The sequence below is a fragment of the Merops nubicus genome, unplaced genomic scaffold, assembly GCF_000691845.1.
Source record: "Merops nubicus isolate BGI_N331 unplaced genomic scaffold, ASM69184v1 scaffold9947, whole genome shotgun sequence".
NCBI lineage: Eukaryota > Metazoa > Chordata > Aves > Coraciiformes > Meropidae > Merops > Merops nubicus.
Window position 1 is genome coordinate 15,651 of NW_008618334.1, and position 12,961 is coordinate 28,611.

Genomic DNA, 12,961 nt, shown 5'->3' on the forward strand with positions numbered 1-12,961 from the left:
TCCTCCAGCCTCTCCCATCCCTCAGCAGGTCCCATCCCTCAGCATGTCCCAGCCCTCAGCAGGTCCCATCCCTCAGCAAGTCCCATCCCTCAGCAGGTCCCATCCCTCAGCAGGTCCCAGCCCCAGCCCGTGCTCAGCAGCAGAGGATCTTGAGGAAGGCTCTGCGGAAGTCGGTGTTGAAGGTGGTGTAGATGATGGGGTTGAGGGCACTGTTCATGTAGCCAAGCCAGGTGCTGGCACTGTAGAGCCCTGGGGGCACGTGGCAGGACAGACAGTGGGCGTTGAGGATGTGGATCAAGAAGAAGGGCAGCCAGCAGACTATGAAAGCTCCTGGGTTTAGAGAGAGGGAGAAAACAATCCATGACTTCAAAGAATCAACTGCTTGGAGAGGGGTCTGCATCTGTGCCCTCTCCTGCCATCCTCTGGCTATTCCCATGTGTGTGTCTGCTTTTGGGAGACACAGAAGGTGATGTTTCTTCCTGACACAGGACTTGGCAAGGGCTTAGGCTCCTTGTGAGCAGCTAAGTGGTTGGATGGGACTTCAGAAGTGGCCACAGCTTAGAGGCAAGGACTGCTGCCTTAATTAGTTATGATGAGGGCTGCATTATTTCCCTGCTACTGCTGAGCTCATGAGGGGAAGCAATGTATCTGGTGACCATGGCAGGTGACTGGGGCACCAGTCTCCTGCCTTCTCTATCCATCTCTATGGTCTGGTTCCTCTGCTGCTCCTTCCTTCAACTTCTTTTTCTGTAATTTCTCTTCTGGACCTAAGAGAGGTCCAGAACTGGTCCAGCTTTATAGTAATAAAATAAAGGAAAGGTGAAGGTGTTGGCTGTTGCTCCCTCTGGCAGGGCTTGTTGGCCATTGATTTAAAACAAAAGGGTAACACAGCATAGCAAATAAAACACTAAAATACTTGGCTCTCAACATTTGAGAGCATTACCCCAGATCCCTGGATGTCCCACCATTGTTTCTGCTGTTTGTGAACAGTGACAGCTGAAGTCTGAGCCTTGTTTTCTTGTTTTCAATCCTGACACTGTGTTGGGAGATTCCTTGTTTTTGCAAGTCCCAGACTGTGGAATCCTGACTTACAGAGACAGGAAGGCAAAGCTGGCAGTGGGCAGATTCAGGCTGGATGTGAGGAAGAAGTTCTTCCCCAGGAGAGTGGGGAGACCCTGGAATGGGTTGCCCAGGGAGGTGGTTGAGGCCCCATCCCTGGGGGTCTTTAAGGCCAGGCTGGAGGAGGCTCTGGGCAGCCTGATCTAGTGGGAGGTGTCCCTGCTCATGGCAGAGGGGTTGGAACTGGGGGATCCTTGTGGTCCCCTCCAACCCTGACAGATTCTGGTCTGTTTTAGCAGAGGACTTTAGAGCCCTCATGGCTCAATGGTTGGACTTGATGATCTTGGAGGTCCCTTCCAACCTAAAGGATTCTATGATTCTATGTGTTGACACACAAGAACAAGGTCCAATGGGGACACCAAGGTGGGTAGAGAATTCACAGAAGTCTCTCTCAAACAGCAAATGTTTATAGTTGGTGGATTCTGTTGGCTGCTCACCTGGAGAAGTAGGTAAACATGGGCAAACTTTCTCACAACAGCTCTGAGCTGTGCCAGGGCTGACAGAGCATGGACAATAATTACTGTCCAATCAGTAGCTCAGCTTGGGTGTGTGAACACCCAAGCTCAGGGGCTGTCTCTTGTCTGCTAGAAAAGCTGTAACACTTTGCAATAAAGGGATTTGACTGCAGCCCCCTTGGAGTGTGCATCTCTTCTCTCCAGAGCTCCTTCCCAACACCAAACCATCATCCCTACGGTGGCTCCCACTTACCCAGGACAATAGCCAGCATCTGGGTGGCCTTCCTCTCCCTCAGCTGGACCAGCCGGGGCTGCTGGTGGGCAACCTTCAAAGAGCTGATGGTCTTCCCATCGCTGAGCCTCTGCACCTCCAGTGCTGGCCTGGTGCTCCTCCTCCTCTCTTCCAGCCTGCTGTGTGCTTTGGGGAGGGGTGGCTGGTGGCAGAAGCTGCAGTACTGCTGCAGGCTGAAGGCAGCCAGCAGCTTCCTTTTGGTAGACATCTCCTGGCCTGAGCATCTGAGTGGGAGGCAAGGGGAAAAGGTGCCTTGGCATCTGTTTGGCAAAGCTCTTCTCTCCGTGTGTTCCTGCAAAAGAGGATGCCACAGAAGAACTGGGAACCATCCAAACCATCCATTGGGTCAAAGGATGATGAGGAAAGTTGTAGGTAAGAGTCATCTTTAGCCCCTCTTGCTTCTTAGGCTTGCACTGTATCACCAAATCCTCTGGACTGACCTTGGCTTATCAGAGGGATGAACCAGCACCAGACAACTCTCTGCCTCCACCCCACTGAGGAGAAGCATGAGAACAAGAGCTGAAACTCTTGTTCTGCTAAACTTTCACTTGTATTTTTGGATGGGCCCTGCTCCCTTCCCCACCCTTATGAAATGTAGCTTCACTGGGAGCAAATGGGCAAACCAAGCAGCTATGTGTAACCAGGCAGCATCTTTCAAACCATCGTGCTGGTTCCCATGGTTGCAGATATTCCATCTAGAAAGGTCAGTGGAAGGAATGCTGCATGCACCACGAGCATTTTGACCTCTGAGTCTGGCAGACAAAGAGTTTGTTTGGTTTATTTTTTTTTTGAGTAATGTAGGTTAAAGCCTGTGAAGCCCTGCAAGAGAAGCTTCATAGCACAAAAAATCAATAAATGAAGAAATTATAGACTTCTGCATGGATGAGATGAAATATGGAGGTAGGCTGTGCTCTGTTCTGGATGGCACAGGGAGGATCCTCTTTCTAGAGGGATGAAAAGGACACATCTGGAGGCTCTGTGACTCCAACATGCTGTATGAGGGAGGGGTGGGATGAAAACGTGCCACGTCCCTTCGTTATGCTTTCCATTCTGTGCTTGGAGAGGAGGAGAAGGGATGATGCATGGCCTGGCCTTTGTGACAGGACCTGCTGTGTTCCCGTGGCTCTTACTTTGGGTGTGGGGCTGGGGCTGGGGCTGGTGCTGTGGCTGCCCTGCCGGGTGAGGGTTCGCTTCCTTTGCCTCTGTCTTAGCACCAGGTAAATCCGCACGTAGAGCAGCAGGGTCACCATGAAGGGGAGGTAGAAGGACACCAAAGAGGAGTAGATGATGAAACTAGGGTTGGATATGGAGCAGACACTGGGATCCACTGGGGAGGAGAAGAGAGAGAGAGAGAGAGGAGTGGCTGAGCTGCTTTGGTTTAGTACATGGAGGCTCTGGTGCGTTGGCAAAGCAAGTCAAAAGGTGGCTGGGGAGCAAAGGCAGCTGAAGGAGGCCAAGTATCTCCAGTTTCTGTTGTAAATTATACTGGGACCTACCCCCCATCTAACTGCTGCTTAAAGTGGACTCTACCTAGGGCCATCTAGCACAGCCCAGCATGCATCAGCCTATTTTCTGCCCAACAGCTCTGCCCTCTTCTCCCGTGCCTGTTCCCACCCTTTCTCACAGGATCTTCTCTCCTGTTCCCCTGACAGCCTCTGAGCTGTCTAGATGCCAAGATGTGCCTTCACCCCCAGCTGTCTGGACCAGGCAGGGGTGGGCAGCACCCCCTGTGCTAGTCTCCCCTCAAGCATTGCAGAGAGGATGGGTTGGGAGCAGAGGACTTGTGCCTGTGGCCTGTGCCTGTGGCCCTTCAGGGAGAATGGGCTGCCCTGGGTGAGAGGAAGGAGACAAACCAACCTGCTTCCAAGCAGGAGGCTAAATTATTGGCTTTTCTCAGGGGATTAGGTGAGGAAGCAGGCAGCCAGCTGAATGGGAATGAGGCTCCTCACCAGCAGTGCCAATGTGCAATCCTTGCTGTTGGGAATCCTGTGTCAGATCTGAAGCTGTGTGTCTGGACGTGCTGATGTCACCAGGATGCAGGGAGTCTGATGTGTGTGTTAGACACACTGCAGTGTCTGGAGACTTGCTCTGTGCACCCAGAGTGGTTGTTTTGGGGGGGATCTGTGGACCTGGACACTTTGATGGACATTGATTTGGCAGTAAGGTCTGTTCTCAGAGCAATAGTCAGTGTCTGCCTGAGCAAATGGCAGGTTTATAAGCACATCTGTTCTCCAGCACTGGGGATTTTTCACATCCTTTGTAGCGTGCTCACCAGTTCCCTAAAATTTCCTGTAACTCAGAAAGTCTGCAGGAGCCTCAGAGGTTCAAAGACCTCACCATACCCAGGGCAGCTCCATCTCCAACCCCTCCCTGCATGCTGTTGAGGTATCACCTACCTGTAGTGTTGAAGCCAAAGAGGAGAGGGCACGACACTGCGAACGCCAGCATCCAGACTGTCACAATCATGAGAGACACCCTCCTGCAGGAGCTCTGCCCAGTGCTGTACTGGTACTGAACTGGTCTCACCACTGCAGTGTATCTGCAGAGCAAACCAGCTCCAGAAGGAGGAGAGGTAAGAATGGAGGGAGGAAAAGGACCAGGTTTGAAAAGGAGACATGAAAGCCGTGTAGTGATGGTGAATGTGGTGAAGAAATGGAAGAGGAAAGAAGATCAGATGATGGGATCAGCAATTTGTGGAAATGGAAAGTGGGGCATTGAGGGAAGGAACAGAGGAAATCAGAGTTAGTTGGCAGCACTGCAGAAAAACACATTGAGAGCTGCTTCATACGATTACCCCTGAACCACAGAGGTACAGCATGCAGGGATTGCCCTTTCCCCAGTCCTTGGTCCACGTGTGCCAAGGTCTTGGCTCCCAGCCCTCAGCATTGCTTAAAATAGGCTCTGTTTTAAGAAGCAGAAAACCAGGGCAGGGCTGAAGATTGCACAGCAACCATCTTCACCTCTCCCTGTGTATAGGGCAGGGTTCCCTTGATTAAACTTCATGAGTGAGGTCGCCAGAAGGAGAAACTCTCTTTGAGACTCAATGGGAATTAGGTGACCAATTCTGGTTCCTTCAGGAAGCATGAGGATGTGGTGGACTAGCTCCTGCTGAGGATTGGTTGGTTGTGCCCCTCTGCCCTCTAAGTGCAGATGTCTTCTAGCTCGTGGTGGGCAGTGCCACTGTTAATAGCAGCAGTGGGAGACTGGCAGGGACTTTCTGCTCCTGAAGACACCAAAGCTGCCTGGACAAACCCTCCCTCCTTGTCCCTCCCATGCCAGGGTACAGGGCTGATGTTCCTCTCCAGATTCTCCCCCTGGGTGCTGTTTGCTCTCACCTGTCAATGCTGATGGCACAGAGGTTTAAAATGCTGGCTGTGCACATCATCACATCCATGGTGACGAAGATATCGCAACAGACTCGACTGAAAGTCCAGACTCCTCCCGTCACCTGCACCAGCAACCACAAAACTGTCAGCCTTCTTCTGCACCAAACCCTGGCCAGTCACATACAAGGAGGTGTTCTCCTCCAAATATCTCAACAACTGGATAAGCTCAAGTCCATTGTGATGTGCTAGAGGGAAACTGAGGCACCGTATCGTGTGCAAGGGCCACGGAGAAGGGGCCACACCTTGGGTTTCAAGGACTAAAGGATGGAAATTTTGCACTTTTTCCTCTGGAAAATTGCACTTTTCCAGAGGGGGGCATGGTGAAGAAATAGCAGCTCTTCTGTCCCTTGAAGCCTAGCGTGGTAAATTGATTTGAATTTGATATCCCTGGATATATCCTTTGATTAAGGATTATCTGAGAAAATCTAAGGGCTGAAAGCGTTTCTCAGCTTAGCTGCTGGAATTCTCTTGCAGGCAGTGAGCTGGAAAAGTGCTGCAAATTTTATGCATTTATGTATGAAGCAGAGACCTGAGACCCGAGGCTTCTCTAAAACCTTGTTTGGATTCTGATTTCAGTTACAGATTCTGATCACTAGACCTGAGTGAGTGGCCTCTCTGCTTCCATCTCCACTGCATCTGGAGTGCTGCATCGAGTTTTGGTGCCCCAGCAGAGGAAAAATATTGATAAATGGGAGCAAGTCCAGCAGAGGGCCACCAAGACAGTCCCTGGGGGCTGGAACACTTGTCCTGGGAGGAGCAGCTTTGGGAATAAAGTTTGTTCAGCTTGGAGAAGAGGTGGCTTTGAGGGGGACCTAGCTGCAGTCCCTAGTGCCACTAGTCCACTAGTGCCTAGTGGGAGGTTATGAAGAAAGTTGGAGCCATGTTCCTAAGAAGATAAAGTCATTTTTTTTGCAGCAGCAGTGTGTGGTGGGAGGATGAAAGACAACAGGCATTTGAAGATAAACTTTCTGACCATGAGGACAGTGAAGCAGTGGTGCCAGTTGCTTGATAAGTCTTTGCAGGCTCCATCCTTGGAGCTTTTCAAGACCCACTCCGAACCACCTGCAGTCCCCTAGTGCCTAGTGGGAGGTTATCAAGAAAATAAAGCCATTTTTTTTGCAGCAGTGTGTGTTGGGAGGATGAAAGACAACAGGCATATGTTAAAAGAAGAAGGGTGCACACTGGTTATGAAGATAAACTTTCTGACCATGAGGACAGTGAAGCAGTGGTGCCAGTTGCTTGATAAGTCTGTGCAGGCTCCATCCTTGGAGCTTTTCAAGACCCACTCCGAACCACCCGTGCCAGATCAGGCTGGAGAGGATGCCACAAAGAACCTTGTCTTCTAAGACAGGGGGTCAACCCTGCAGCAAGTGTCCGTGCCCAGGAAGGACACAGCTCCCTGCAGCAAGACACAATTCCCCCTGTGTGAGTTGTTTCAGCAATAACCCTGAGGAATTGAGATGGGTTTGACTGTGCCAGTGTTCCCACACGTGGGCACAGAAACTCACTGAGGTGAGATGTGTCTTTAGGGTGTTCTCTGCTGGACCCAGCTGCTGGGTGTCAGAAGTCAGGTACTGAAGGAAGCTGTCTCCTCTTAGGTGTCCTGACTCTGAATAAAAGCATGGGACAGAAAGGGGAATAGGCTTCCAAAATGCACTAGTGACCTGTGCTTTCACCTGCACTTCTCTGATACCTGGGGGACTCTGTTTTGTTTTAAAAAAAAAGCAAGCAAAGGAAAACCAAACCCCAACCAAACCCTGAGAGCTTTTCTGCACAATTAGGTGGCCTACAAGACACTCAAACTGAAGGCTGTGACCCTGAAATTTGGGACTTTAATAGGTAAATTGTTTTCAAAGAGTTTCCACACCGTTTTTGCTTTAGCTGCAGATTTTGAGATCTGCTCGACCACCTCAAAACATTTTAAAAATGTATAAATGCTAGAAACCTTTGGAGTTAGGACCCAGAAAGAGGTGTTGCTGTCTTCTGAGGCAAAATGCAATGCAGAGTCTGGGTGATCTGTGGAGCCTGGAGAATATTTCACCAGGAGCTGGTGCCAGATGTTCACATAAAAGCCAGCTGCTGCTAGCCCAGCAGATGTGAAGCACTTCACTGAAGGAGTTTCCAAGGTCCTGAGTGCATTCAAATGCTAAGCCCAGGAATATGAACCATGAAAACTAAAGAAACTGGTGGTGGAATGAAGTGAACCCTCTCGGGATGACTCATTCAGATCACCCCACATGAATACTAAGTTGTAGCTTGTCTTAAGGTGATTCTTGACCTATCAAATATTTGGGCTTAAAACCTATTCTCACTTCCATCAGCTGCTGCTTCTAAAACGTGGAGCAGCTCTGCTGAAGTAGTTAATATTTACCAGGAGGATATGCAAACCTAGAATTTATTCCAGAGTTTAACAATGAAGCAAAGAGCCCTTTTAAAGAGGCCTCGTTCATAATTTTTCAAATCCTCTTTCTGCTCTCCCTTGTCTGGCTCTGCTCCTCTCCTCTTTGACACCACAGCTAGAACATGCTAGTGGCATTTCTGCTTCTCATGTGCTGGCAGGGTACCTGCCCTTTATCCCTCTGGTGCCTTTTGTCCAGGAATCTCAAAGCACATCACAGGTCTTAATTGAATGAGCCCTTCACATCTGCCTGGGTGAGGTGGATGGTGGGTGGTTGTTCTTTTACAGCTGATGAGAACAGACCAGAGAGATGAGTTGACACAATCTCTCATTACCACTCAGTGCCTGTGGAGCAGAAGTGGGAATAGAGTCCAGGATGAAATCCTGGCTCTGTCAAAGACAATGCTAAAGCTCCCTATGGACTATTCAGGTCAGATTCTCACCTCATCTTTCTTGATGACCAGTCTGCTTTACCCACAAAATTGCAATATTATTATTTTTAACTTTCCAGTCCTATGGAAAATCTTCTAGCTCTTTTTTTTCCCCATCATTATGCATCCATCTGAGCTCAAAGAGCAGTTGTAGGGCTCACAGCTCCTGGGTGAGAGCCACAGAAGAGGAGACAGGGTTATTCTCACATGCTCTGAACAGAGCTAGGACTGCACCTCAGTGAAAATCATCTCCTGAAGCTTTTTGCCCTTTGGAGGTAGAACTGGATGTTGTAAGAAGACTGAAAAGGATGCTCCAAGTGTCCTCCTCCTTTTATACAATGACAATAAGGCACAGTGGTATTTAATACAACCAAACTCCAGTGGGCAGGATACCATTGTCTTGGAAACCTTGGTGAGAGCTTCACTAGGTGCACCAGCCACAGCATCAGAGGTCAGTAAGGAACAGGAGTAGCAGTATTGCTATATTAGACCCACCCATTGACCCCAGAAGATTGCTAGATACAGTGCTGAGTAGCATTTTTGTGTCAGAAACTTAGGTGGAGATGAGGATTTTGAGGTGATAAAGTCTTCCTATTGTTGCTCTGCTTTGCCTCCCCAAAAGACCTCTCAAAAAAGAGGCAGTTCTGCTCTGTGTGACTGATAAAATGAAAAATTTCATGGAGAAGATCCACCAGGCCACAGATGGCACTAAAAATCAAATGTAAGGCACAAAGTTAATAAGTGACATTTAAATCTGAGCTATTCATCCACCTTTACCTTCTCCATCAGTAATGGGCAGGTCTCAGGTGTCTGGTTTGGCCAACACTCAGGAGATGAATGGGTGCTGTACACAGTTTTGGGGACTGCATGATTTCTTGGCCATTTCCAGCCCTTTAGTGTCCTGAAGCAGGATGTTGTTCCTGCTTCATTGGTAGCATCACTGGCCCATCAACAGCAGCAAATACTTCAACGACTTTGGGCCTTTTTGGACTGCTTTTAGGACTTTTGCTGAAGTCCTACAGCCTAGTTCTCTAGGAGATACTGCTCAATGCCAGGAGTGGTAGTTTGGATTTGGAGTGTGGGTGGGTTCTTCTCCCTGTTTTTTTTTTAGTTGAAATCAAATGGCAGAGTCTAATTCTGTCTTGCTGGGATGGTTTCCCCCCCAACACACTTATTCCTTGCTTTTTCATCACTCAGTGTCACACAGCTCAGCTGTACACATCCTGCAGGCCAGCTCCAGGACCTCTCCACCCAGATCCATCCAAATGTTGCTACTCATTTTGCTAGACAGACACTTACACATCCAGTATCATGGTGCTCTCTTTGTACTTTCACTCCACAGCAGTGCTATAAATAAATGATTAACCATCAATGCCCTTGTTAATAATGCTTCTACACAGAGCAAACCCTTAATTTCTCTTAATTACTTTGAGACTGGGCACCCTTTGGGAGGGTGGCTAGTGCTGACACGAGGGAAGTGCCTAGGCTGGGTGCCAAAGCTTAGAGCTGTGCTGTGTATTCAACAAATTCTGGAGGCAGAGGAGGGCTGCAGGACACTGCCAGTCCCCTGCCACTGGATCAAGTCTCCTCATACCCACGTTGCAGGTCTGGCATTTGCTGGAGTGGTGCTGTCTTGTCCTGCTTTCTGCTGTGCAGTCCATATACACAGGTCAAAGCTCTCTCTCTGCTTCTGCTTTGTTTTGGGGGAGAGAGGTTAGCCAAAGGTGGGCAGCTGCCAACAGAATATTCACCCTACCCTTCAGCCTGATCCTGGCTTGCCCCTTACAGAAAGAGCATGAGGCTTCAGCGAGATCCTGGCTCAGAGGCTTGTTCTGTCTCTGTTAGCATGAGAACAGGGCACTGGGGCTCAGCTGAAACCTTCCAGCTTAGAGGTGGACACTCTCAAGTTTCTAGACCTACCAGTCTCTGTGAATTATTGTAAAAACGTTGGAATGAAGAGATAAAACCCTCAGCTGCAGCATGGATCGAGTTTAATAAAAATATTTGCCCCAGAACTGGCTTCAGTACTGCAGGATTTTGCCACAGTGTGAGGGGATTTCATGGCCATCTTTGCTGCCCTGTATCTGATGGTGTGGCTCCTACTGCACGGTCATGCCAGTGCAGTTTTACACTGGCCCATGTGCAAAGATCAGGAAAATGGAGAATAAGACCCTGAGGGCTGGATGAGTCCTTTGAAGTTATTATGAAAATGCTTTCGTGACTTAAAGAGATTTTGGAGCATGTTCTTCAGCTTCATCTCTTCATCAGCCTGCTTGGGGAATGTTGCTTAAAGCTGACTTAACATCATGGACATTAAGGCTGTTAAACTCTGCAGGAGGAAAGGATTTGACTGCTCTCACTTGTTTTCTGGCCAGCAGGAGCAGGGGTTGATCTGGGCTCTGAGTTCCCATGAGGTATTTCCACCGCATTGCCTCCTCCACCATCCCTGAATCATCGTGGTGCTGACCCTTCTGGCTGATGGAGTGAGCCCATCAGGACCCACCACCTACACCACTGGCTGTAGCCCAGCTGCCATTCAAGCTCAAAGAGGATGTGCTATGCCAGGAAGAGCAAGGCTTAGAGTGTCTGCTGATCAGTGGGACCATTTGTCCAGGATGCATCCAGCCTATGAGGGCCACCAGTGTGACATTGTGGGTTGCCACCTACCCTACAAGTACCCCAGAGCTAGCTGGAGGGTTAAAATGTGAATGGACTTGAATCCTGAGAGCATGCACTGATGCTGATGAGCTCTATCATGGCCCAGCTCTGCTAATCTCTCCTCAGACGTACTCACCTCCAGGTACACCACCCAGGGCATCACCAAAGTAGCCAGCAGCAGATCTGCCACCGCCAGGCTCACCACCAGGTAGTTTGTTGTGGTTTGCAAGGTGCGTTCCCTCAGCACAGCTAAGCAGACCAGCACGTTCCCAAAGATGATGGCCAAAATCAAGATGCAGTAGCAGAGGGCGTAGTAGGTGTGTGAGGGTGGCAGGTCAGTCTCCGTAGCGTTGTCTGCCCCACAGGGGATGGGGCTGGTGGTGTTATGATGGCTGCTGGTTCTTGAGAAGAGGGCCATGGGCTCCTGCAGAGAGAAAGAGATGACTGAACATCAGAGCTCTGCAATCATCGTGGAGAGCAGTACCTTTTGTGGACACTGTAATTTTTGTATTCCTTCATGAATGCTACTTCAAGCCCATTATAGCAGTCTTTTATATATAAAAGACTCATAAAAAAAAGAGCATCTGCTCATCTATAAAGGCAGAACACTGCTTAAAGTCTTGCTTGACCTGTTTTGGTTTTCATTGAATCTAAGCCAAGAGAAGAAGGCAGGATTTCACCTCCTGTGTGCATCTGAAAGGTGAATCTTACCCACCATTGCAGCTCTGAGGGAAGTGGAAATGGTTTTAGGATGCACCAAGGTCATGCCACAGTAAAAGTCAGCTGGGCAAGAGCACAGATGATTGAAGAAAACAGTTTGTAGTGCTGAGGAAGACCCAGCTAGGGTTCCAGTCACCCAAACTAAGGCTTGGCCAGAAGCATGGACCTAGTGTTTTTCCTTCTGGGAAGTGCCCTCAGCCTTCTTGTGTCAAAAACATCCTCAAGAACTTCACGTGCTCAGCAGCCTCACAGAGAGACTGCACCTGGAAGGCTCAAGTAGTCTCTTGAACCCTGGCTGCCTGGCAGGAAGCACCATCCACTGGATTACTCCTTTCCTGCAACGTGTTTCTGTCCCAGGCATTCTCTCCCAAGAGTGCTCTGCCTGCCTGGCCAGAGCTTGTCTGTCAGCACTGCCCCCACCTCATCCATCCCATGCTCTGTGTTCTCAGGCCAGGAAATAATGGAAGGATGCTTGCAAGGTACTCTGCATTTCTTCTTCTTATAATGTATTGGTGACTGTGCCCAGGAACCTACCCTTTCTTGATTTAGGAGGATGGGTTTTTTTTCCAGGAATGTGACAGTTGCTGTCCCAGGGTTGTTCTGTGACATTTAATTGCTGGTATCTGATTTTTTTTTTTCTTCTCTGCTACTGCTCCCATTACTGAACTCATCAGCAGCACGACAGGTAAGAAAGGCAAGGAAAAAATGTTGCAATGCCAATGGTATAAATATTATTCTTCCTTCCACCTCAGCCCCTGAACAGCAGCATCCCTGATGCAGATGCTCCTGGAAGAGAAGCTGTGCAATAAATTGCTCCAGCCCCTTGGCACACATTCGTCCTTAAAACTGGTGTCACTTGCCCCTGATGCTTTGTAGTTGGGACAGAACAAGGGCTGAATGAGATGGAAACTGAACTTCCCTCTGTCCCATGAATGCAGATCCCTCAGGACAGGGGTGAAACGATCCCTTAGGGCACGTGTTGGGTTTGAACGTGCCTGTGCTTGGCTCTCCTCTTTCTTCCACCTCTCCCCAACAAAGCAGGTAGGATTTCCCATAGCATGAGTGCTGCTGCTGAGCCCAGGACTGTTTGTTCATCACAGTCCAGCTTCACCCAAAGATGGGACTTATTCTGCAGTGGGAAATCTGCACTGTCTGGGGCCTCGACAGGCTGCTGCTGGAGCACTGGGAAAATAACACATGAAGCAGCGACCTAGCTGATAAGGAATGCCACGAGCAGGAAGGGACAAAACATCATGCACGATGTACCTGAAGGCTTAAGGTGCCTCCTTACACGGTTTGCCTGCAGGTCTCCTGCCCCTTACCCACAGCACTAATCCCAAAAGGCAAATCTTCCCTACCAGGATCCCTCCCATCTCCCCATGCCAGCCCTGCCAGGGCCCCCAGCCCCCCCGGGCCAGGGTGCCGGTGGGTACCGGGGTACCCCGACCGGGATGTGCCGGGGTACGGGGACACCCAGCACCCGGGGCACCGGGCAGCGGGAC

General features: G+C 49.6%; 1 protein-coding gene across 1 annotated transcript; it reads right to left on the reverse strand.

Moving 5' to 3' along the window:
- Positions 1 to 130: 130 nt before the first annotated feature.
- On the reverse strand, positions 131 to 11,159 carry DRD3 (dopamine receptor D3). The gene is made up of 6 exons (XM_008943408.1): positions 10,876 to 11,159; positions 5,202 to 5,314; positions 4,263 to 4,405; positions 2,997 to 3,193; positions 1,828 to 2,158; positions 131 to 330 (listed from the first exon to the last, which is right to left on the reverse strand). The coding sequence occupies exons 1-6, from the start codon at positions 11,155 to 11,157 to the stop codon at positions 134 to 136; spliced, it is 1,263 nt and encodes a 420-aa protein (XP_008941656.1). The 5' UTR covers positions 11,158 to 11,159; the 3' UTR covers positions 131 to 133.
- Positions 11,160 to 12,961: the final 1,802 nt, after the last annotated feature.